We start from the raw sequence: 23581 nt of genomic DNA, 5'->3' as shown, positions 1-23581 counted from the left end.
GACCACACGCTGAGGTGCAGAGTAGGTCTGAGAGTTTAAAGGACTGGAATCACACAGACCATGTTCGCTAACACCAATGCATTCAAGTTAGAAATAACAAAATGAGTAGAAAATATTTATACTGAAACATAAAGAACCAGAGATAATCAACAAGGTAATCCTAAAACAAGATTGAAAGACTTGCTGATAATGGCACAATCATAAGATCAACAGACAGAAGGCCCAGAACGAGACACCCATCCTATGGACTTGATTTATAATCAATGTGCCACTGCACAACAGTACGAAAAGAATGGTCTTTTCATTAAAAGGTGATAAGACAACTGAATATTGATACAGGAAAAAAAAATGCCTTCATACCAACTATACACACACAAAATTAAAGCCATGTGGATTGTAGCTCTAAATTAGATGTTAAAGGCAAACCAATGAAACTTCTCTATTAAGAATTTATGTGCAATAAATATAATTGACAAAGGGCTCATATCTAGAATTTATGAGGAACTCCCACAAATCAATAAGAAAAAGACAAGCAAGCCTATAAATAAATTAGCAGACACTTCAGAAAAGAGTCCATCCAAATAGCCAATAAACATGACCCAGTGATCAATCTCATTTGTCATGAGGGAAATATATATTAAACCTCTAATGGCCCTGGCCGGTTGGCTCAGCGGTAGAGCGTTGGCCTGGCATGCGGGGGACCCGGGTTCGATTCCCGGCCAGGGCACATAGGAGAAGCGCCCATTTGCTTCTCCACCCCCCTCCTCCTTCCTCTCTGTCTCTCTCTTCCCCTCCCACAGCCAAGGCTCCATTGGAACAAAGATGGCCCGGGTGCTGGGGATGGCTCCTCGGCCTCTGCCCCAGGTGCTAGAGTGGCTCTGGTCGCGGCAGAGCGACGCCCCAGAGGGGCAGAGCATCGCCCCCTGGTGGGTAGAGCATCGCCCCTGGTGGGCGTGCCGGGTGGATTCCGGTCGGGCGCATGCGGGAGTCTGTCTGACTGTCTCTCCCTGTTTCCAACTTTAGAAAAATACAAACAAACAAACAAACAAACAAAAAAAAACCTCTAATAAGATACCACTACATGCTCACCAGAATGGTTAAAATTAAAAAGCCTGATAATTCAAGTATTGTCAAGAAAGTAGAGCAATGATTCTGCTAATTAAAATGTAAATTGATACAATCACTATGGAAAACAGTTTACTAATTTCTACTAAAGTTAAAGGTATTTATACCCTATGACCCCAATATGCCATGTGGGACATCTACACAGTTGCAGTGCTTGCCCGTGGGCACCAAGAGACAAGTACAAGATGTTCACAAGCATCTTTATTCATAACTGCCCCGAATCAGAAAAAACTCAAATGTCCCTCCACAGTAAAACAGATGAACTGTAACATATATTTACTACATAAAAATACTTTGAGGTATGCTATACAGAAACACTACTGTACATCATCCATTTAGAATACAATAGATAAATATACTCACTGTACAAATATAAAAAGAAACTGAAGCTCCTAACAACAATTTGAATAAATTTCACAAATAATGTTGACTGAAAGAATTCATAAACGAAAAAATATATACTGAATATATAACTTCATTTATATAAAGGTCAGAAAACAGTAAACTGTAACATTTAGGAATACGTATGCAGGTGGTAAAAGCGAGAAAGTGATGATTCTCACAACCGGGATACCGAGTGCCCTGAAACGACCGAGATGGGGAGAGGGCTGCTCTGGGTGGGGCTGCTGTAACGTTCTCTTTACCTGAGTGGTGACTGTACACGTTTCACTTTGCAATAAGTTACGGAGCTGTATAGTTCTTTGTTCTCTTTTTGGCATGTGTTTTATATTCCACAACTTAAAAAGGGTAAAAACTATAGACCAAATTTCTTCCAAAACTAATAATCACAATGGAAGTAAGGTGTACACATAAAGTTTTTTAAATGTTTAAATTATCATCATGTTTTAATTCTTTCTGTTCCATTTGAAACAGAACCCACGGAATATACTAGTATTTTCTGAATCAAGCTAAATATTAAGACAGGTAGCTTCACATTGAGTTCAGAAAAGAAAAATAAAATATGGGGTTATGAGGTGAGATTTTATCCTCTTCCTGGTTCAAAAAACTGCGTGTACAATCCAAGCACAATCCACAGTCAGAGGGGTGCCAATCGGGAGCCCAAATGCCAGAGAGCCTTAGACAGAACCTGCACTCCTATCAGCTAACACCTGCATCATTCTGCACACAGACACTGCTACAAAAGTCTGCGGTAACAAGAACAGCACTGTCAAGTGAGTGTAAAATGGCTCCCTACCTTTATAGGCTATATCTAAAAACAGAATATTCTGATTTCATTTTTCCTTTGTAAGTAAGCCTCTACAGAATCCCAATTCTCCCCTCAAACAGTATACAGTACATCATTTTTTAAGTTCAAGAGGAATTTTTCTCAATTTACAGAACCACAGTGCTATAAAATTAAATGCAAAGTTACATAATTGCCTACACCTCTCAAAAGCCCTATTTAAAATGTCAATATTAATTCAAAAATACATCCTCTGGATGGATAGGTAGATAGGTGATAAAACAAGCACAGTAAAATTTAATGATAGAATCTGTCTTTTACAAAGCAGAAAGGTACAGAAGTAATCATACTCATCAGCAAGTAAGCAGTGCAACATAACAGACTTCAAGTATTTGAAACATAATTTTAGTCACTACTGATACTGGTTGGCTCTGTCTTCTCCAAATCCCCCTTTCAGGCCATCACTCACACATGCAGACACATAAACAGCTTACACATAGTTTACTTCTATGATTAGGTACCAAGAATACTTCCTTGGCTCCAGTTATATAAAGTAATTCTTTCTCCAATATGCTAAAACTGAGAGGGCTTCAGCACATCCTCAGTGAGTCAATAAGTATAAACCAATTTCTTACTCATTCAACTCAAAAAGTAATGTTTTCTAGTGATACAATGAAAAAAAAAAGACAAAAGAAAAGTTATCACATACTGCCAGGTAGTTATTTATTTTCTGACTATGAAAAAAGAAAACACATAAAATATCCTAAATGGAATAGAGAATAGAGAATTTATTAAATAAATTGTGGTACACCATATAATTTAATACTATGGAGCCATTAAAAAGCAATGAATATAAAAATATGTTCATAATATACAATGTAAATAAAATAAATTACAAGACTGTTTATGTGGTTTAATATCAATGTTGTTAACCAAGTATGAGACAAAGAGAAAAATAAATTGATCATGGTATCCTGTGAGCCAGGATTTTAAAAACTATTTTGAGAGACACTACTGATATATAAAAAATAAGGCACAGGCTTCATCTTTCCTTGTTTCTTAAAAAAAAAAAAAAAATCACTCATACCAGACCCTACCCTCCTGTAGATAACAACAGAAACTCCAGACCAAAACCAAACCAAAACAAACTAAAACTCCCAAGGCACTGGAGAACGAACAAAAGCAATGCAGATTCTGGATGGGGTCTGACTCTTGGAAAAAAGGGAATAGTACGAAGTTAGTTACCCGTTTTTAATAACTTTTAGCCCAAGGGCAGGCCAAAGTTGGCATTGAGCAGGGTGGGTAAAACTCCAATAGAAAACCCAGCCTCTCCGGCTTGAAGGACCAGAAAGCAGAGTTCCAGCCACTAGCTATCTCGGTGGCTAGAAAGTAAGGCGGGAATTTCGGAAAGGAGTAAACCTCAAATTATGTGAAGAAAGTCTGCCCAGATACCTGGCTGATCCCTGAACCACAGCTGAACTGAGATGACAAAGGAAAGAGACGATGAACTTGAAAATAGATCAATACTATCCAATCTTAAGAACAGAGAGAGAAAAAGGTCTCAGAGACACATAAAACACCACCATACGGGTCTACATATGTGTAATTGGAACCCCAGAAGAAGAGAAAAAAGATGGGGAGCAATAAAATATTTGAAAAAATATTCTAGATCTTTGATAGTTTTGATTACACTGGCATATGCATTTGTCAAAACTCAAAAATTATACACTTAAACCTTGGGTAGCTCATTGTGTATAAAGTTTATGTTGAAAGAAGTCTGAACAGATATTAAACTCTAGTAAATGATATATATGTGTAAGTATTTAGAGGGAAGTCTACTGATGTCTATAGTTTACTCTGACACGCACTCTCCCTTACAAAAAAGAACGCACAGAGAAATGGATAGATGGGTAGATATGTGTTAAGTGTAGTAAATGTAACTATAAGAATCTATGTGGTAGATATACATAGGTATTCTCCATTAAGTTTTTTTCAATTTTCTGTATGTTTCTAATTTTTCATCATAAAATTTTGAGGGATATAATCATTGTGACTGTTTCAATCCACTAGAATAAATTATTTTTAAAATAAAAGAGTCATGTGTTGTTATCTCTTCATTAATCCATTGGTCTCTACATCATCAGACAAAATTCAGCCGATGAATCTACCTCATATAAGCAACTATTTCAACTGGCAAGTGTACTTAGACTGGCAGGGTATCTACAGACTGGGGAATGTAGCAGTAGAGAAAGATGACAAGGAAGAAAGACTACTTCATTGCTTCCTTATTTCTTTATATACCAGATTTAGAAACACTAGACAGAATGTTTCCTATAATTACTGATCAAATACAGAATAATTCCTTTATTTTTTCTTCCTAGACATATAAAGGATAATTGGTGTATTATATTATCCCTTTTCGAAAAGGCTCAATTTACATACAAATGTGCTGTCTTATAGTCAAATTTCATGAGACCTTTCAAAAATACTATACAATAAGTTCCTCTATAGAAAGAGCAAAATATATAAAGCGAAATATAAAATTTGTGTTTAAAAGATACATCTTTATATTAAAGACACAAAAGAGCAAAATAACAGCTTTTAAAAGCTGCATGTTGATTTTTAAACCCTGTCATTTTATTGTTTACCTTCAAGTTCTTCTAGATGTGAAGGAGTTCCTTGCGTCCTGGGCTGAATATAAGATAACTTAAACTTGGGCACCACAAATGGTACTTGTTTGCCGTCAGACGGTAACTTGGAGAGTAAATAATCCTCAGTACAGCCTACCTGAGGCTTTACAGAAACAGTAGTCAGTGGAGGTATACAGATAGTAGCATTCTGACCATTTGAGACTGCTGTTTTAAAGTCTCTTTCCAAGGAAACTGCATGAATATGAAGGGAAAAGAAAAGAAAAAAGAAGAGAATCACAAATATGCACGTAGATTTATATACGGTAATCTAAACCTAACATATTTGGTACTTATCATTTTACAAGAAACTGCTGATACATAAACTAGTCTTGTATACTCTCAAGCACTTCTTGACTCTACATTCTGTCCAACCAATATCTGAGCAATTAATATACTATTGCCAAAATATATTAACTTATCATAATGTTAAAAGTAGGTTTTAAAGAAACTCATTCCCACAAAAGAGTTCGTAGATGGAAAACGAGTTTATTCTGAAGTTAATTATACAGTACTTTCAGGTAAAATCTAGCCATTTAAAAATACTTTCAACAAAGCAATTCTTGTCAATACTAATGGTTAACATTAGTCTTAAATACATAAAGCAATTCTGAAAAGAAGCTAAATTTAGGTCCCCAAGTATACAAAAAACTTCACCAAATCACAAAATAAAATCTGTTCTGACCCTAATAGAATAGCAGCTCTTCCTGGGCTAGCCCCTTTGCCTTATTCTGCCTGTTCTATGGAACAACAGGTCATTCCTAAACTGCATGAGTCCGGATGGAGACTAAGGCGCACCGGAGTTTATCTGTGTATGATTAGTATTGTCTGTAGAATGAATAAAAGCACAACTATCATTGTACTAATTTACAAAATGTTTTCATACAAAAAAGAAGCCTTCGTACTCAAATACACTAGGAAGTTATACTCTAGACCAGCGGTTCTCAACCTGTGGGTCGCGACCCCTGTGTTTTGATCGTTCTACCCCCGCCAGGGTCACGACCCACAGGTTGAGAACCGCTGCTCTAGACTAAGGTATATGAGAAAAAGCCAATGAAAAATACAGTTCCAGTCATAACCCTGAAGACATGAGGAGCCCATTCAATAGAAAGGGAAATTGCCAGGGCTCCCTGATAAACGTGGGTCTTCATAAGTTTATGGGTCTCTTCTCCTTATTGATCCTGTTCCCCTATTGGTCATTCATTCACAAAAGGCATTTTTAAAATGCACTGTTAATAAATTGGACATTAAAACATTTGGCAGAGTATGCTGTCTCCCAAATGTACCCAGCCCCTCTCCCCCTGCTTTTGCCTACACTATTTTATCCACGTGTAATACCATCTCCAAGCCTCCCTTCTCTTCCTTCTTCCACTCAGCTCGCTAAAATCCTCCTCATACTTCCACACCAAATGCCCTCCTCTCTGTGGGGCTGTCTCAGGGTGACTCCGGGGTTGAATTTATCTCTCTTCCCTATGTTCCAGGGCATTTTAATACTTACCTAGTGCGCCTTATATGTATGCTCTGCCTCCCCCAGGAAGTTAGGAAAGATGTCTCATTTATCCTTATATGACAAAATGTCACAAATAAAGAACACAATAAATGTTTGTTGAAGTCAAAGTAAAACAAACTCACAGTTGTGCTTTTCTGTCTCCCCATAGAAACATCCTCTGCAGCAACTCTTTATAAATTCTGTTGCCATTACATTCAATTTCCAATATGGAGTAAAAGATACAAATTTCCAAATTTAATATTAATCTGTTGGCAGAAGAGAAAACAAGTTAAAATGATCATGCTTAATGCCATTAGGTATCATTAAACAAACCATATTATCTCATTTCTAAGATGTTCAAATGCTTAGAGGAAGATAGATTTTTGTTCCTACATATATTTTGTATAACCTGGGCTCATTTATAAGTTAATAAAATGTCATGCTCAAAAATGAACAATCTCAATGTTCAATCTGGAAAAAAGAAAACTTCCACGCTCAATTTTCTCTTCAATCTCTTATATCTAAATTGATGATCAATCAACATTTACAACATAAAATGGCACGCATAAAAAAGTGTGAGAAAAATTTCACTTGCTCCAAATCAATTCTTTTGGTAACCCAAAGACCCTGTAATGGGGCCCAATAAACAAATAACCTCATACTTCATCTGTTTAGTGTTTAGAATGAAAGTAACAGAAAAATGTATCTTAAACAAAGTAACACACACCAGCTAAGTCACAAATAAGATATTTTGGAAATAAAGGGAATCGGTTTCAAATTAACCAGAAATATAAAACTGTGTAAGAACGTCACGTTCAGGAGACAGGTTGGTTGCAGGGGCAGTGACCACAAGGAACGACATTTCACGGACAAGCTAAGTGAGCGTGCACCAGCAAGAGTCCTGGCTGTGGGGTTGAGGTGGCCGAGTAGGAAAATCCTGATCTCACCTCCTCTCATTGATACTCAAACCACAACTCCACGTAGAACAGCCATCTCTAGAACAGCCTGAAGTCCAGCGGAACAGAATTTCTGCAACTACAGGTACCAAGAAAAAGCCACACTGAGATCGGTAGGAGGGCCACAGAATCAGTCTAGTCAGGACCCGCCTTACCCCCCACTTTCCAGAGAGTGCCCACAAGTGGCAGGGATATCATAGCTAAGCAGGTTCCCCACTTCCTAAGAATGAGGGGTCCAGCCCCAGCCTGGGGGACCTGCACCAGGAAGAGGAGCCCCACACAGCGGCTTTGAAAACCAGGGCAATTATGTCTGGGAGAGCCACAGGGCTGTGGAAACCAGAGTTGTGCTCTTTCTGAGTCCAGTGCACAGGCAGCAGTTTGAAAATCACCTGAGTCATATGTGAAGGTGATGCACTGACGAATCTTAGAGCATGTGCTGTAGGGACTGGGATCTTTCTCCAGAGTCAGAAGTGCTGGTGGGTACCACTTTTACCCCTTTCTTGACTCTCTTTCCACCTAGTTGATCTGATGCTGACAGGTGGCATTTCTGAGATTCTCCATTAACCTTGCTAACACTGTTCACCCAACCCTGGCATTTCCCTGAAGACCCACCCAGGCTAATCCCACTCCAAAGTAGCTCCTGCCCTGCCGTACCCAGTGAGCAGCCTCCGGTGGCACCAGCACACCGCAGTGTGTCTGCAAGAGTCTGTACAGTTAAAGATATGAATTGGAGATCCTAAAGCAACCACTAAAATAAGAAATCAGAGGGTTAGCTAATAAGCCAAAAATTTGATCAAATGGAATTATAGAAAAAAAAATGCTCACTATAAAAGAAAGCAGAAAAAAGGGGGACTACAAAGAATAGCTGGGATTAATAGTAAACAAATAGCAAGATTATGCACTAGATGGAACAAAAAGCATGTGGGATAAATAGGAAACAGAAAATGCTAAAGTTAACCCTAACCATACCAATAATCACATTAAGTGTAAATGCTCTAAATATGCCAATTGAAAGGCAGAGATTGGATTGGCTAAAAAAGCATGACCCAAGTATATTCTGGGTACAAGAAATGTACTTTATTATTATTATTATTATTTTGAGAGGGAGAGAAACAGGAAGGGAGAGAAACAAGAAGAATCAACTTGCAGTTGAGGCACTTTAGTTGCTCACTGTGCCTTGATGGGGGGTAGGGGGGACCTCTAGTCTGGCCAATGACTCCTTGCTCAAGCCAGCAACCATGGGATCATTTCCATGATCACACACTCAAGCTGGAGACCCCACACTCAAGTTGGTGAGCCTGTGCTCAAGCCAGATAAGCCCACACTCAAGCTAGCAACCTTGGGGTTTCGAACCTGGGACCTCAGTGTCTCAGGTTGATGCTCTATCCACTGCACCACCACCTGGTCAGGCAAGAAATGTATTTTAAATATAAAGACATAAATAAAAGTAAAAGTATGGCTATCCCTCATGAATAAAGACACAAAAGTTCTCAACAAAATACTAGAAACATATAAAGAGAATGTAGCCAAGTGAGATTTATCCTAGGATTGGAAGGTTGATTTAAAATCTGAATATCAATTCATGTAATACATAATAGAATATGTAAGGTTGAATGTTGTCCCTGAAAACTGAGGCAAAGACAAGGATGTTCATTCACACCACTTCTGCTCATCACTGTACTGGAGATTCTAGCCAACACATTAGACTAGAAAACTATAAAGGGCATTCATACTAGAAATGAAGAACTAAACTCTCTTTATTAACAGACAACTTGATCTTGTAAATAACTAGAAGTAACAAGCTACTAGAAGTAACAAGCAAGTTGCATGCAGTTGTAAGACATAAGGTGAATATACAAAAATTAGTTGTATTTTGGCTCTGGCTGGTTGCTCAGTGGTAGAGTGCCGCCTGGCATGTGGAAGACCCCAGTTTGATTCCCACTCAGTCAGGGCACACAGGAGAAGCACCCATCTGCTTCTCCATCCCTTCCCTCCCCCCTTCTCTCTCTCTCTCTTTTCCCCTCCCACAGCCATGGCTCAATTGGTTTGAGCAAAGTTGGCCCCAGGTGCTCAGGATGGCTCCACAGCCTCATCTCAGGTTCTAAAATAGCTCGGTTGTAGGGCAATGAAGCAATGGCCCCAGACAGGCAGAGCATCATTCCCTGGGGGCTTGCTGGATACAGCCCAGTCAGGGCACATGCAGGAGTCTGTCTCTCTGCCTCCCCACCTCTCACTTAATAAAAAATAAATTAAAAAAGTAAGTTGTATTTCTATACACTAAAAATGAACAATATAAAACTGAAATAAAAAATCCATTTTATTCATAATAACATCTAAAAAAAAAACCTAAAATACTTAGGAATACTTGAACAAGAGAAGTGTAAGATTTCTATACTGAAAACTACAAAAATTATTGAAAGGTAGTAAAGAAGACCAATAAATAAATAAACATCCTATGGTTCATGGATTGGAAGACACAATATTATTAAGATGACAATACTCAAATTTTCTAGATTAACACATCCCTTCCAGCTTTTTATAGAAACAAAGTCATCCTAGAATTCATACGGAAATGCAGAAGACACAGAAAAGCCAAAGAGAATTCTAGAAAACAAAGAATAAAGTTGGAAGATATACTTCTTCACTTCAAAATTTACTACAAAGCTACAGTAATTAATACTGTGATATTGGCATAAAGACAAACATATGGATCAATGGACTAGAAGTAAAAGCCTAAAAATAAACCCTTACATTTATCATCAATCAATTTTTAACAAGGTGTCAAAAATTTTTAAAGAGAAAAGGATAGTCTTTTCAACAAACAGTGCGAGGACAACCAGATAGCCATATGCAAAAAAAAAAAAAAAAATTTATACCTACCACATACTGTAGACAAAAATTAACTCAAAATTGATCACAAATCTACATGTAAGAGCTAAAATTACAAAACTCCTATAAGAAAATATAAAACTAATTAATTCATTGTGAACATGAGTTAGGCATTGATTTCTTAGATATGACACCAAAAGCACAACAATAAAAGAAAATTTTGATATATTAAACAATCAAAATTGGCCTTTAAAACTTTGCACTTCAAAAGACACCAATAAGAAAGTGAAAAGACAATTCAGAGACAGGGAAAAAATATTTGCAAGTCATAAATCCAATAACAAGCTTATATCCAGAATATATAAGGACTAGTATAACTCAATAATAAAAGAAAAATATCACAATTTAAAAATGGGCAAAGGGCCCTGGCAAGCTGGCTCAGCGATAGAGTGTTGGCTTGGCATGTGGAAGTCCTGGGTTCAATTCTCAACCAGGGCACACAGGAGAAACGCCCATCTGTTTCTCCTCCCTCCCCCCTCTCCTTTCTCTCTCTCTCTCTTCCTCTCCTGCAGCCAAGGCTTCATTGGAGCAAAGATGGCCCGGGCGCTGAGGATGGCTCCATGGCCTCCGCCTCGGGCGCTAGAATGGCTCTGGTTGCAACAGAGTGATGTCCCAGATGGGAAGAACATCGCCCCCTAGTGGGCATGCCGGGTGGATCCTAGTTGGGGGCATGCGGGAGTCTGTCTGTCTGCCCCCCACCCCCACCCGCTTCTCACTTCGGAAAAATACAAAAAAAATGGGCAAAGGATTTGAACAGATACATCTCCAAAAAAATACAGAGAAGTTGACAAAGCAGCACATGAAAATATGTTTAAGTCATTAGAAAAATGCAAATTAAAACTACAATAAGCTAATACTACACATTCATTAAAAACGATAAAATTGCCAAGACTGGTCATTTGGGGGGTTTATAGGCATTTAGGACAAGAAGAACTCATAATCAACTGGTGGCAATATAAAATGGCTTGGCAGTTTCTAAGTTAAACATACACCTACCATATAATATAGACATTCCACTCCTAGGTATTTATTCAAGAAAAAAGAAATCATATATCCACACAAAGACCTATACATTACTACTGTTCATAGCAGATCTATTTGAAACAGTCAAAAACTATCAAATGTCTAGCAACAAGTAAATAAACAAATTATAGTATAGCTACACAATGAAATACTACTCAGCAATAAATGAATGACCCACCTGTGGATGTCTTTCCATAAGTACCAGTAGATTTTCCCACACTGAAAAATCTTCATTCATTATCTCTTTGCCTACTCTCTATTCTTTCAAAAACTCCAATTTATTAGACTGCCTCACTAAAACTTATTCTGATCATTCTAATTTTTGTGTCTCTTAATCTCTATTATCCATTTCTGTCTTTCTGAGCTGTATTCTGAATGATTTATGCTGATTTATATTCCAAGCTCATTAATTCTTTGGGTTTGCCTAATTAATTGCCTAATCTGTGGTTAAACTGAGCAAATGAGTTTTGAGTTTTTATTACTGCATTTTTCATGAGTAGAAATTATTTTTTTTAACCACCTGTTTCTCTGTAATTTTCAATCCTTCTGATCCCTACATCTACTTTTACACTTGTCTTTTATTTACTTAAAATAGCCCATCATAGTTATTTTAATAATCTATGACTGGTAATTCCAATACATAAAGCTTTTGAAAGTTTACTTCTAATTATCTATTGTTTCTATTGATTCGTGCTCAGGTTATCTTATTTCTTTGTGTACTTGGGTTATCTTTGACAATTATTCATTGACTTCAAAACTTTGATTTTTAGAGAGACAGAGAAAGGAAGAGAGAGAGAGAGTGACAGAGAAAGGGAGAGGGAGAGAGAGAGAGAGTGACAGAGAAAGGGAGAGGGAGAGAGAGAGAGAGTGACAGAGAAAGGGAGAGGGAGAGAGAGAGAGAGTGACAGAGAAAGGGAGAGGGAGAGAGAGAGAGAGTGACAGAGAAAGGAAGAGGGAGAGAGAGAGAGAGTGACAGAGAAAGGGAGAGGGAGAGAGAGAGAGAGTGACAGAGAAAGGGAGAGGGAGAGAGAGAGAGAGTGACAGAGAAAGGAAGAGGGAGAGAGAGAGAGAGTGACAGAGAAAGGGAGAGGGAGAGAGAGAGTGACAGAGAAAGGGAGAGGGAGAGAGAGAGAGAGTGACAGAGAAAGGGAGAGGGAGAGAGAGAGAGAGTGACAGAGAAAGGAAGAGGGAGAGAGAGAGAGAGTGACAGAGAAAGGGAGAGGGAGAGAGAGAGAGAGTGACAGAGAAAGGGAGAGGGAGAGAGAGAGAGAGTGACAGAGAAAGGAAGAGGGAGAGAGAGAGAGAGTGACAGAGAAAGGGAGAGGGAGAGAGAGAGAGAGTGACAGAGAAAGGGAGAGGGAGAGAGAGAGAGAGTGACAGAGAAAGGGAGAGGGAGAGAGAGAGAGAGTGACAGAGAAAGGGAGAGGGAGAGAGAGAGAGAGTGCACGCTCAAGAGAGCAAGCATTTATTTTGTTGTTCCACTGAGTTGTGCATTCACTGGTGGCTTCCCGTACCTGCTCTGACTGGGGACCAAACCTGCGACCTTGGTGTTTCAGGAAGACGGTCTAACCAACTGAGCAACCGGCCAGGGCCAACTTCAAAACTCTAAGTCAAAGATCAAAGTATACGCCTACAGAAAATATTTGCATTTGCTTACCAAATGACTTGAAATTTATGCTTTCACAAATAACCCAGTTTTAAATGGGCAAAGGATGTGGACAGACACTTCTTCAAAGAAGATCTACAGATGGTCAATAAACATGTGAGAAGTCCTCAACACCGTCTGTCATCAGGGAAACGCACAGCAGAATCACAATGAGATACCACTTCACACACACTAGGACGGCTAAGGCATAAAGACAGACCAAAAAAGAAGAAGGCTGGCAAGGATGTGTGGAAACCGGAACCCTCATACACTGGTGTTGGGAGTAAAAATGGTGCAGCTGCTTTGGAAAAACCATTTGGTAGTTCCTCAAAAACTTAAACACAGAGTTACCACACGGCCCAGGAATTCCACTCCTACGTAAACATACCTATGAGGCGGAAAATCTATTTCCACATAAATGTCCATAGCACATTACTCATAAGGGCCAAAAAGTAGAGACAACCCAACTGTCCGTTACTAATGAATGAAAAAACAAAAAGTGATATATTTATACCATGGAATTTCATTCAGGTATAAAAAGGAATAAATTACTGATTCATCTTACAACATGAATAAAGAAAGCAAGACACAAAAGACCACATAATGCATGATTTCATTCCTATGAAATGCCCAGAATAAGCCAACCCAGAGACAGAATGTAGATTGGTGACTGCCCAGAGCCTAGGGGAGGAGAAGAAACAGGAGCGACTGCTAATGGCTACATGGCTCCCTTAGGGGGAGGCAAAGAAAACGTTTTGAAATTAGAGAGTGATGATGGCTGCACAACTTCGTGAATATATTAAAAAAACACTAAATTGTGTACTTTAAAGGGGTGAATTTTATGGTATGCAAATTATATCTCCAAAACCAGAATTTTATAAATTCACATTTTGAAACCTTTTAAGACCACCACAGTGAAACATAGTCTGGTGGTTGCATCTTCCTATTAACTGACTTTCCTCCCTCTGTTTTACTTGGCATCAATGCAAATTTCACTGCAGATCCCTGAAAGAGGTAGAGTGAGTTTTCATCCTTTTCATGACATCACGGACCTTTGGGATCCCAGAATTATGAGCGGAAAGTCTCTGGTTAGCTAACCTGTCTGGAGTCCTGTGCTGTCTCCTGACTACGCCTCCCATCTGCAAATCCACCACGTTCTTACTCAACTCCAGCCAAGTTCCCCCCGTTGAGCAAATACCCACGAGTAAATAAGACTTAAGGGCTCCTTTAGTCTCTCAGATTTTAAGCTTTCTCTTAGATTTTGACATAGTCATTCCTAATTACTATTTTTTTATTTTTAATTATTTTTAATTTTAATTTTTTCAAATTATAAGAGATTTATTTAGAAAGTCACAGAGGTAATAAAAATGAGCAGTAGAAGAGTCTAAGGAAACAAGTTACAGAGGCAAAAAAAAAAGGCCCTTGGAGCTTAGGGAAGTACACTGGAAAGGAAGATTGGATGGGGGGGGGGCCGGAAAGAGAGGGAAGGTAGGAGGGTGGGGGGAAAGAGTGCAAGAGCCACCATTTAATTTTTCTTAATACAGCACTCTTGGCTATTTTTAGTGTGAAATGTTTTCCAAATAGCTTAACTATATCCCTCAGATAAAAATCTATATTTGCTTTTCAAATTAAATTGACTCTATGGAGTTAGGACAGGATTTGCAAACACTATAGTCTACATTAAAGTAGCTTCAGTATTACTTGTGACCTCAGGTGATCACTGTAGAGGTTTTTAAGAGTTAAATAACACATTATACTACAATAAAAAGTTTACTTTAGAAAAAAAACCCAAACATTAATTTGAAGGGGAGTCCAGTTTTAAAAGACGCACAGGTGGTGACTTGTTCTCTGAGGGATCCCGGTCGGGTGACTTGTTCTCTTAGGTATTACAGCTCTTAATGAAACTAAAGTAAACAAGCTTGCAGCAAGGATACATAGAGACCTAAGGAAAAACAGCAGAAACATGTGCACATGTATAGAAATCTGACAGATGATACTTACAGATCCCTGGAAGGAAAAAGAGAATAGTCAGGAAATTACACGGAAAAGAAGAGAACCCCATGTCACACCACAAGAAAATCATTTTCACAGATTAAGGACATAAACATGAATAGCAACATTTTAAAGCTTTTAGAAGAAAATATCAGACTATATCTTTATGACTTCAGGGAAGGAAAATATCTGTTAAAGAAGTCGCCAAAGCACTAACCGTGAGGAAAATAATGGCATATTCAACTACATCAACTACAGAATAGATCCCTCAAAACCCACTACGGGCAGTCCGCGGGCTACGAATGAGATAGGTGTGTAGGTGTGCTCTTAAGTTGAATTTGCATGTAAGCTGGAACAGGTACATTTACCTACTAAATGCAACTTAGACAGATGTTTGTCTTAACATAGTATTTATTTTTACCTTTCTGTGCACATAAATACTTAAACATTTTCAAACCTACAAAACCAGTCTTGTTAAGTAACCTGCGGACTACCTGTATAAAGAAAGTAAGAAGACAGGCTACTTACCACATGTACAACTAAGAAAGTACCCAAATGTACTAAGAATGTACCCAAATACATTAGTACCCAAAATATATACAGTTATATATATATATATATATATATATATATATATATATCTTCTAGAAATCAATTTTTAAAGATTTTAGAAACAAAATGATGCAAAAGACACATATAGACATCGCAGAGAAAAGGTATTATAAAAGTTTCAACATCATTAGTAATTAAGAAAAACTCCGAATGGGGTACTAGTTCTCACCACTAGACTGTTGAAAAGAATTCAGAGAAATACAAATGTTGTTGTACAAACGACTCCACGTTGCTGAGAAGGAAACGATGCACACACCACAGCGCTCGCTCTGACAGTGTAAACTGGCACAGCCACTTTATGAAACAACCCAGCGTCATCTAGCAAACTGAAGAGCCACACCACCACTTCTACGCAAAAAGCTAGGAAAATTCGTGCAGAGGGACACAGAGACCTGACTAAGATGGTAATAAGTCAGCTTTTAATAACAAAAAAGTAAAAATGAAATTAAAAAAGAAGATTGAAAACTCTCCCAAATATCTAGTAACAGGAGCATAAACAGGGGTAAAGTCACACAATGAATGATATAAAGTAAACAAACTATAAACCATCAACGTAGATGAATCTCACAAATGTGTGCCCCCCAAAATTGATAGAACAGACAACTAAATGGTACATTATTTAGGAACATACACATAAAACTACAGTACATGGAAAATCAGGGCATACGGAAAGAGAAAGAACCAGGAGAAAGAGGCCATCAGTCCTTCAGAAAGGCTGTGTATTATTTCTTCAAGTAGAATATGGGTACAGGAGAATTTATTTGTATTCTCTAAATATGTAGATGTGTCAAAAGTACTATTCTACATATATGAATTTCTCATTTAAAAATTAAGTAAATACATGGTTGTGATAGGAAATATGAAAAATACAGAAAAGTATATGAAGAAAATGGAAAACATCAATAATCCTATCATTCTGAGATAACTACATTATTTAAAAGAAATACAGTTGCCCTTCAAACAATACCAGTTTTGAACAGCATGAGTCTACTTATACAGGGATTTTTTCAATAAATACTATATTTTCTCTTCCTTACGATTTTCTTAATAACATTGTTTTTTCCCTAGCTTACTTTAAACAACTGTTTATGTTATCGGTAAGTTTCCCAGTCAACAGTAGGCCATTAACAGTGAAGTTCTGGGACAGTCAGATTTATACATGAATCTTGGACTGCACAAGAGGTCAGCACCCCTGACCCACATGTTGTTTAAGGGCCCACTGTATCTTCCTACTTAAATAGTATGTTGTCTTCCACTTTCTAGTTTCATTTACTCTTTTTATAGCTTTACTGAGGTCCAACTGACTTATAGTAAATTGCACATATTTAAAATGTACAAGTGAGTTAGAGTCAGACATATGTATACATTAATGAAAGTATCTTCACAATCAAGAAAATGAACACATCCATCATGGCCCTGTTCCCTCACACCCATTCTTAACCCACCCTCTTAACTTTCCCCGGTCTCCACCCTGCAGTAACCACTGACAGGTTTTCTGTACTTTAGACTGATTGGCATTTTTGATAATTTTGTCCTGTGTGGTCTGGGCACAATTTATGCATATATTTGTCTTTAGTAGATACTGCCAGAAAGTTTTGTAAAATGATTGCACCGATTTACACTGCTACCAGCAGAGTATAAGGGTTCCGGTTGTTCCACAACCTTGTTAACCCTTGATTATTGGCCTTTTACATTTTAGCCATTCCTTTTATACTCCTAAAGCCAATACATATAAAACTACCTGTCTGAACAACAACAAAAAATTAAACTTTCAATGGTGATTTAAGTGGAACTTATTAAAGAAATTTGAATCTTAGAGCATTTTCCCTTGAATGCGTAATAATAATTGAAGCAAAGCCTAACTGATGTATGACTCATGGATTCTGATTCAAAACATATGACTTCTACCTAAAAATTTTAGAAAAGTCAAAGAAATAAAAACAAAAGAATCACAAGTGCAAGTGTGGTGATTGCAAGGGTGGAGGCAAGTAGAGGTGATAAATGGTGATGGCAAAGGCTTGACTGGAGGGTGGTGAATACACAATACACTTACAGAGATGTGTTGCAGAATTGGGCACCTGAAACCTGTAATATTATGTTATTAGCCAGTATCACCCCAATAAATTCCATTTAAAAAGAATCATGAGGCCCTGGCCAGTTGGCTCAGTGGTAGAGCATCGCCTGGTGTGTGGATGTCCCAGTTCGATTCCCGGTCAGGACATACAGGAGAAGCACCCATCTGCTTCCTTACCCCTCCCCCTCTTCCATTTCTCTTTCTCTCCTCCTCCCCTCCTGCAGTCATGGCTGGATTGGAGTGAGTTGGCTCCAGGTGCTGAGGATGGCTCCATGGCTTCTACCTCAGGTGCTAAAAAATGGCTCTGATTGCAACAGAGCAAGGGCCCCAGATGGGCAGAGCATCGCCCCCTAGTGGGCTTGCTGGGTGGATACTAGTCCAGGCACATGCAGGAGTCTGTCTCTGCCTCCCCTCCTCTTGTTAAAAAAAAAAAAAAGAAGAAGAAGAAGAAGAATCATGAGTTAAAAGTTGGGAGTATCAACATACAGGAACTCAGGTGAAATAAAATCCAATAGTTTGTCGCAATGTGACTTTGACATTGATAACAGCACCTGAACCCAACAAACCAAAATAGCACTAACATAGTGTTCATCATTTGTGAAACACTTTCTGATAATACTGTAGTTCTGTCAATATGTTCAGCTACTTGTTCTCAGCTTTTGCTGCTTAACCGAGAGAGAAACAATGTTGTGAGATGCAGTTTACATAAAGGTATGTTCTTTATATTCTTTCCAATCTATTAACTCCCTTCTACCACCCTGTCACTTCTAATCTTTGTTTCTCAAAATAAGGATTCAAAACTCACTATCTTTATTTCTTCATCCTCTATCTACTCTTCAAATTTATTTAAAGTTGGCTTCCATCCTTATCATTTTACTTAAATTATATTTGCTGAGATCAGTGACCCAACCCCCTCCTTATTAGCCAAGCCAATAGACCTCATCAGCTCCTATCTTCCTGATTCTTCTCACTCACTTGACTCTGAGATTTCTCTCATTAAATCTCTCTCCTCTCCTGGCCTCTATGACATTGCTGTCTGCTACTTTTCCTTCTTCCCTGACTGCTCCTCAGTTTCCTGGAGTGTCTACCTATCACTTTGATATTGGCATTTCCCAGCCTTGGCCTTCCTCTCTTTACTCTATTTACTTGAGTGAGTTCCTCTACTCCCACAGAGTTAACTTCCACAATCCAGATGCTCCCAACATCTACAACTCTGATCCTGACTTTAGAAAATCCAGACACCACTCTCAACCTGAATCAGCGTATCAATTTGTTAGTTTTATTCATAAATTAAATTTATGAATCATTTATTATAACCCAAGAGAAGCCAATAAAAGACAGTGATACTTAACATTTTTTTCTTAAAAAGTTTAAAAAAAGAGCAAATTTTTTGAAGTCTTTTCCTCTAGTTATAAAGGAAAAACTACAAAATACAAATGATGATAAAAAGCAAATCTCAAATCCCAGCTCTCAAAAGCAAGCCATATCAACTTTTCCTTCTGAAAAAGTAATTTTTAACCATGACAGTGTTACATATCAAATATTGAATTGGTAAACAGGGGGTGTTAACTCTCAATATTTCCAAACTTTTTTTTTTTTTTTTACAGAACTCTACCTGGAGTTAGAATAGTAAAATATTTTAAATACAAAAGCAATCCTTTCACCACTGTATTTTAAATATTCTAAATGAATTAATGTTTTTGGCTTGCCATCTTTCTTCCTAAGCCTGGACGTCTGTGTGCAACATACACTTCACAATTCACTCGCAGCTCTGTCCTTTATTTAAAGGAAACCATAGCAAAGGAAACACACACACCTGTAAGAAATAGATAACGAATCTAAAACCTAGCTGGGTAGGTAATTCGTGTTTTGCGAAAACCATAGGAAAGTGACATTTTAAGACCCCTTCCCCACTTCTTCACCAAGGTTCAGAAACGTGAGTTTTGTAAAAACTCTCCGCTGATCCGTTCTCATCAGACTCCAGGCGAAGGACGTTTGCTCCCCCTTTTCCCCAGAGCCTAGAGCCCAGAGCCCACCTAGGCGGGTCGTCCCTCCCTCCGGTCCCGGGGTCCCCCTCAGTGGACCCGCGAACCCCACAACCCACCCTGCTCCCCAGGGCGAGTCACTGCGCCCCAGGCCACGGTGATCGCGGCCGTCCAGGGACCCTAAGCCTCCCTCGGGCCTCCGGGGCGCAGGCGTCGCTGAGGAGACCCGGGAACGGTCACCCGGGCCCCTACCGAAGGCGACATTAAGAGAACAAAAAAGTTTAAGGGCACGAAAACCCATGCAGAACAGTCGTAGCACACTCAGCCCCGCGAGGCAGCGGGCGAACCCGACGGGCTAGGGCGGCCGGGGCCGCTCTCACATTCCCACCCCCCGCCCCGAACCCCGCGAGCCGACCCGGCGCCAGGGCAGCAGCGGCCACTCGGAGCCCGCGCCACGCAGCGCACCTGAGCCCGCAGGCGCCCCACGCGCCGCGCCGCGCCCCGGGGTCCACGCACGGCTCTCCCGGCGCCCCTGCTCCACCCCGCGCTGAGGCAGGTTACCTGCTGCAGGCAGTGGGCGCTCTGCCGTCGCCGACAGCGGGATTGGTGACACAGGTCACCTCGAGCTGCAGCGCCCTGAGGCCCCGCCCCGTTCCTCCAGGTTCGCCCCGCCCTTCGGGATGTGCACGCCGAGGGGCGGGGCCGTAGACCCGCGTACCTGAGCTCACTGCGCCTGCGCTGTCAGCTCATTCCCCCACCCCTTCAAGTCCTAACTTTCAGCTACTCCCTTCGGAAAGTTCTAAGATGAAGCCAGGTAGTGTGTGGAGTGTTTTGAGGGATTAGAAGAGAGGTAAAATAGTAGGGGAATAGAGGAAAAGCCATTGGCCTGATGAACCTTTTTGAATAGGGAAGGAAGGGGCAGTCGTTCTTGCTAGAGATGTTTGGCATCCTTTTCTTGGAAGTGTGGAAACTTTTCTTAGTTGTGGTGTTACTGGACTTCAGTGTTTATATCCTAATATAATGTCTTCGAGAATCAGCCCGCATCTCTTCACTTTTGTGGTTTTGCATTTACTGTTACCTCGCCAGCAGTAGGTATATTGCAAGGAATCCTAAAGGTGTCCACCCCAATGGCCCTGTCCCCATTCTGTGCTGGAATCCAGCACCGTGCAAGGAGTTGGCTGGCCCTTGTCCTTTTTGCCTCCCATGATGGGAATCTTAACCCTGTGCTTGGAAAGGTGTTGAATAAATTTCTAGATTATCTGTTGGCCAATAGCTCAGCTGTCTGAGGGGCTGATGGACTATAAATTGAAATGAAAGTAATACCTTTGTTCCTGGGGAGCGGACTTTCCCAAAGTGGGTCTGTTAACCAGGTCCTAGAGATGCTTTGGGGGAGTGGAGTGGGGTGGAGAATCCAAGATCAAATTCATTTGGGGAAAGAAACACAATATAGTTGCTCTCCTTGAAAATGATGACACATTTACTGGCCTGAAAACTATTTTACTTCGTATCATCCTGCATTTCCCAAATTTATTTGACCAGAAGGGTGGCATATTCTGAAAAACATCAGATGCAAAAAGGGCACAATGACTTTCCTTTTTCTTCCTAAAAGCACATATAACTACAGTATGAAAGACGTTCTTTATCCGCTGTATACTAGAAGGAAAGAAACATTCTGAACAGCAGAGATGGGAGTCAGGGATGAGGGAAATCTATAGAAACCTTGTTAAACTGACCCTTATTTTCCCAGTCACTTCACAATTAACTAGCATGGCTCAAGCCCCTTTGTTTTGTCACACTTTCACAATTTACTACTCTTTGTCCAATACAGGAGATAAATGTTCAGCTCTGCTTCTTTGGGTCTTCAATTTCCCATGGGTGCTCCCTTGTACGTGTAAAAATCTGTATGCTTTGCTTCTAGTGATCTATCTACATCAATTTAATTCTATTTGTATTCAGAGACCCTAAGAGGGTTAAGTTTTACCTCCCCTAGAGACCACACAACTCTGTTCTTGAAAAATACCTGTTACAACCCTGGGGCATTAGTGTTTCAACCAACACACTTTTAAACACTGCTTTAAAGTCCAGGTACATTTATCTTAAATAATTTTTCATTCTATTACAAATGTTTGCAAAGTTCTGTACTGTTTACACAAAGCTTTCACATGAGTCATCTCATTTAATCCTCACAATTATGATGTAAGTGTAATTATCCTCATTTTATAGTTGAAGGTACTGAGAATCGAACAAACAGTGGGTGCCCAAGTATAGAGTCAAGATTGACTCTGGACTTCAGACTCGAAGGCCTTTTAAAGGTGTATGATGTACTCTACTTATGGGTCAAGTGGGAGAGAGAGAGAAGGAGAGAGAGTAGGATTAGGACCTTTACCTGTATTTTACACCCTGTAGTACCCGATGTCATAGTTCAGGGCATGAAAAGTGTCACTCAAATGTGCTGAATAAATGAAGAATGAATGAACGTGTGAATGCTCAGTAATGCTTTTGAACTGGACCAAGCCCTTGGTGCCCTAACTGAACAACAACCCTAACAACCTCTTCATTGAAGCAGATGTTACAAGAGCAAGAGCCCCCTGATTTCTTCTTAGAATCCACTCTGTTGAAAGAACTATTTTCTTGAAAACAATGAAGCCACTTCCTTTATTTTCCTTGAAATGGGCCTTCTTCCTGCTCCACTTTCAGAGGTGAGGCTCCATTCATACAAATGCGGATATTGTGTATATGCCTTTCTTTGTGCCCTAGCGTTTAACCTCTTCCCGCAAAATGAGGGTTGTGCAACATACTGAGTAGGTTTTTGTCTTTTGTTGTTTTGTAATGTTAAAAATTAATGTCATATTATTTGAGGCAGATCTAAGGCAAAAAAATAGGTTGGGTTGCCCTGGCTGGGTGGTTCAGTGGATAAAGCATAGATCCAGCACACCAGAGGTCGCGAGTTTGACCCCAGTCAGGGCACATAAGAGAAGCAATCAATAAATGCACAACTGAATGGAACAACTAAGTTAAACAACAACTTGATGCTTCTCTCTCTCTCTCTTCCTTCTTTTCTCTCTCAAATCAATGGAAAGGAAATCTTTTAAACAGATTCGGGTTGATGTGGGTAACAGTGCTGCTTAGATTTTACTGTGCATATTGTCTTTATTTTAGAGACAAATCACTCAATCCCTGTCCTAATTCCTCATCCTCCTTCATTCAGTGTAGTTTATAAATGATTTGTGACTCAGTCCAGCCCTACCCTTCCAAGCTCACCTCCCACTACCCCCTACCACACTTTTGTTTTAATGTTTATTTTATTGACCTTAGAGCAGTGGTTCTCAAACTTTTTGAAGTTGGGGCATATTTAAAATCCTACAAATAATTGTAGGTACACTATATACAAATTTATGAGAAATATGTTATAATAAGTCAAATATTAAAGAAAAAATATAAAATCCAAGTGTGCTTTTATGGTAATTAAACAAAATAAATATGACAAAATTAAATATATTCTGACATTAAAAAACTTTTTTTTTTTTTTTGTATTTTTCCGAAGCTGGAAATGGGGAGAGACAGTCAGACAGACTCCCGCATGCGCCCGACCGGGATCCACCCGGCACGCCCACCAGGGGGTGACGCTCTGCCCACCAGGGGGCGATGCTCTGCCCTTTCGAGGAGTTGCTCTGTTGTGACCAGAGCCACTCTAGCGCCTGGAGCAGAGGCCAAGGAGCCATCCCCAGCGCCCGGGCCATCTTTGCTCCAATGGAGCCTCGCTGCGGGAGGGGAAGAGAGAGACAGAGAAGAAGGAGAGGGGAAGGGGTGGAGAAGCAGATGGGCGCCTCTCCTGTGTGCCCTGGCCGGGAATCGAACCCAGGACCCCTTGCACACCAGGCCGACGCTCTACCACTGAGCCAACCGGCCAGGGCCTAAAAA

General features: G+C 39.7%; 1 protein-coding gene across 3 annotated transcripts in view; it reads right to left on the bottom strand.

Moving 5' to 3' along the window:
- The window catches only part of TC2N (tandem C2 domains, nuclear), a 38311-nt gene extending 17992 nt beyond the window's left edge, over window positions 1-20319 (bottom strand). Inside the window, exons 1-5 of one of the 3 annotated variants that reach the window (XM_066275912.1) lie at window positions 8588-8688; window positions 8095-8188; window positions 7432-7519; window positions 6628-6750; window positions 4957-5190 (exon numbers count right to left, since the gene is read on the bottom strand). In XM_066275912.1, the coding sequence (XP_066132009.1) occupies window positions 4957-5190; window positions 6628-6694 (301 nt within the window). In that variant the 5' untranslated portion in view covers window positions 6695-6750; window positions 7432-7519; window positions 8095-8188; window positions 8588-8688. Of the gene's footprint in view, window positions 1-4956; window positions 5191-6627; window positions 6751-7431; window positions 7520-8094; window positions 8189-8587; window positions 8689-20125 lie in introns of those variants that run through there. The other 2 variants (XM_066275911.1, XM_066275910.1) reach the window with 2 other exon arrangements.
- Between the last annotated feature and the right edge of the window lie 3262 nt (window positions 20320-23581).

Source organism: Saccopteryx bilineata, chromosome 4 (assembly GCF_036850765.1).
Source record: "Saccopteryx bilineata isolate mSacBil1 chromosome 4, mSacBil1_pri_phased_curated, whole genome shotgun sequence".
Taxonomy (NCBI): domain Eukaryota; kingdom Metazoa; phylum Chordata; class Mammalia; order Chiroptera; family Emballonuridae; genus Saccopteryx; species Saccopteryx bilineata.
This window is presented reverse-complemented; position numbering and strand designations above follow the sequence as displayed.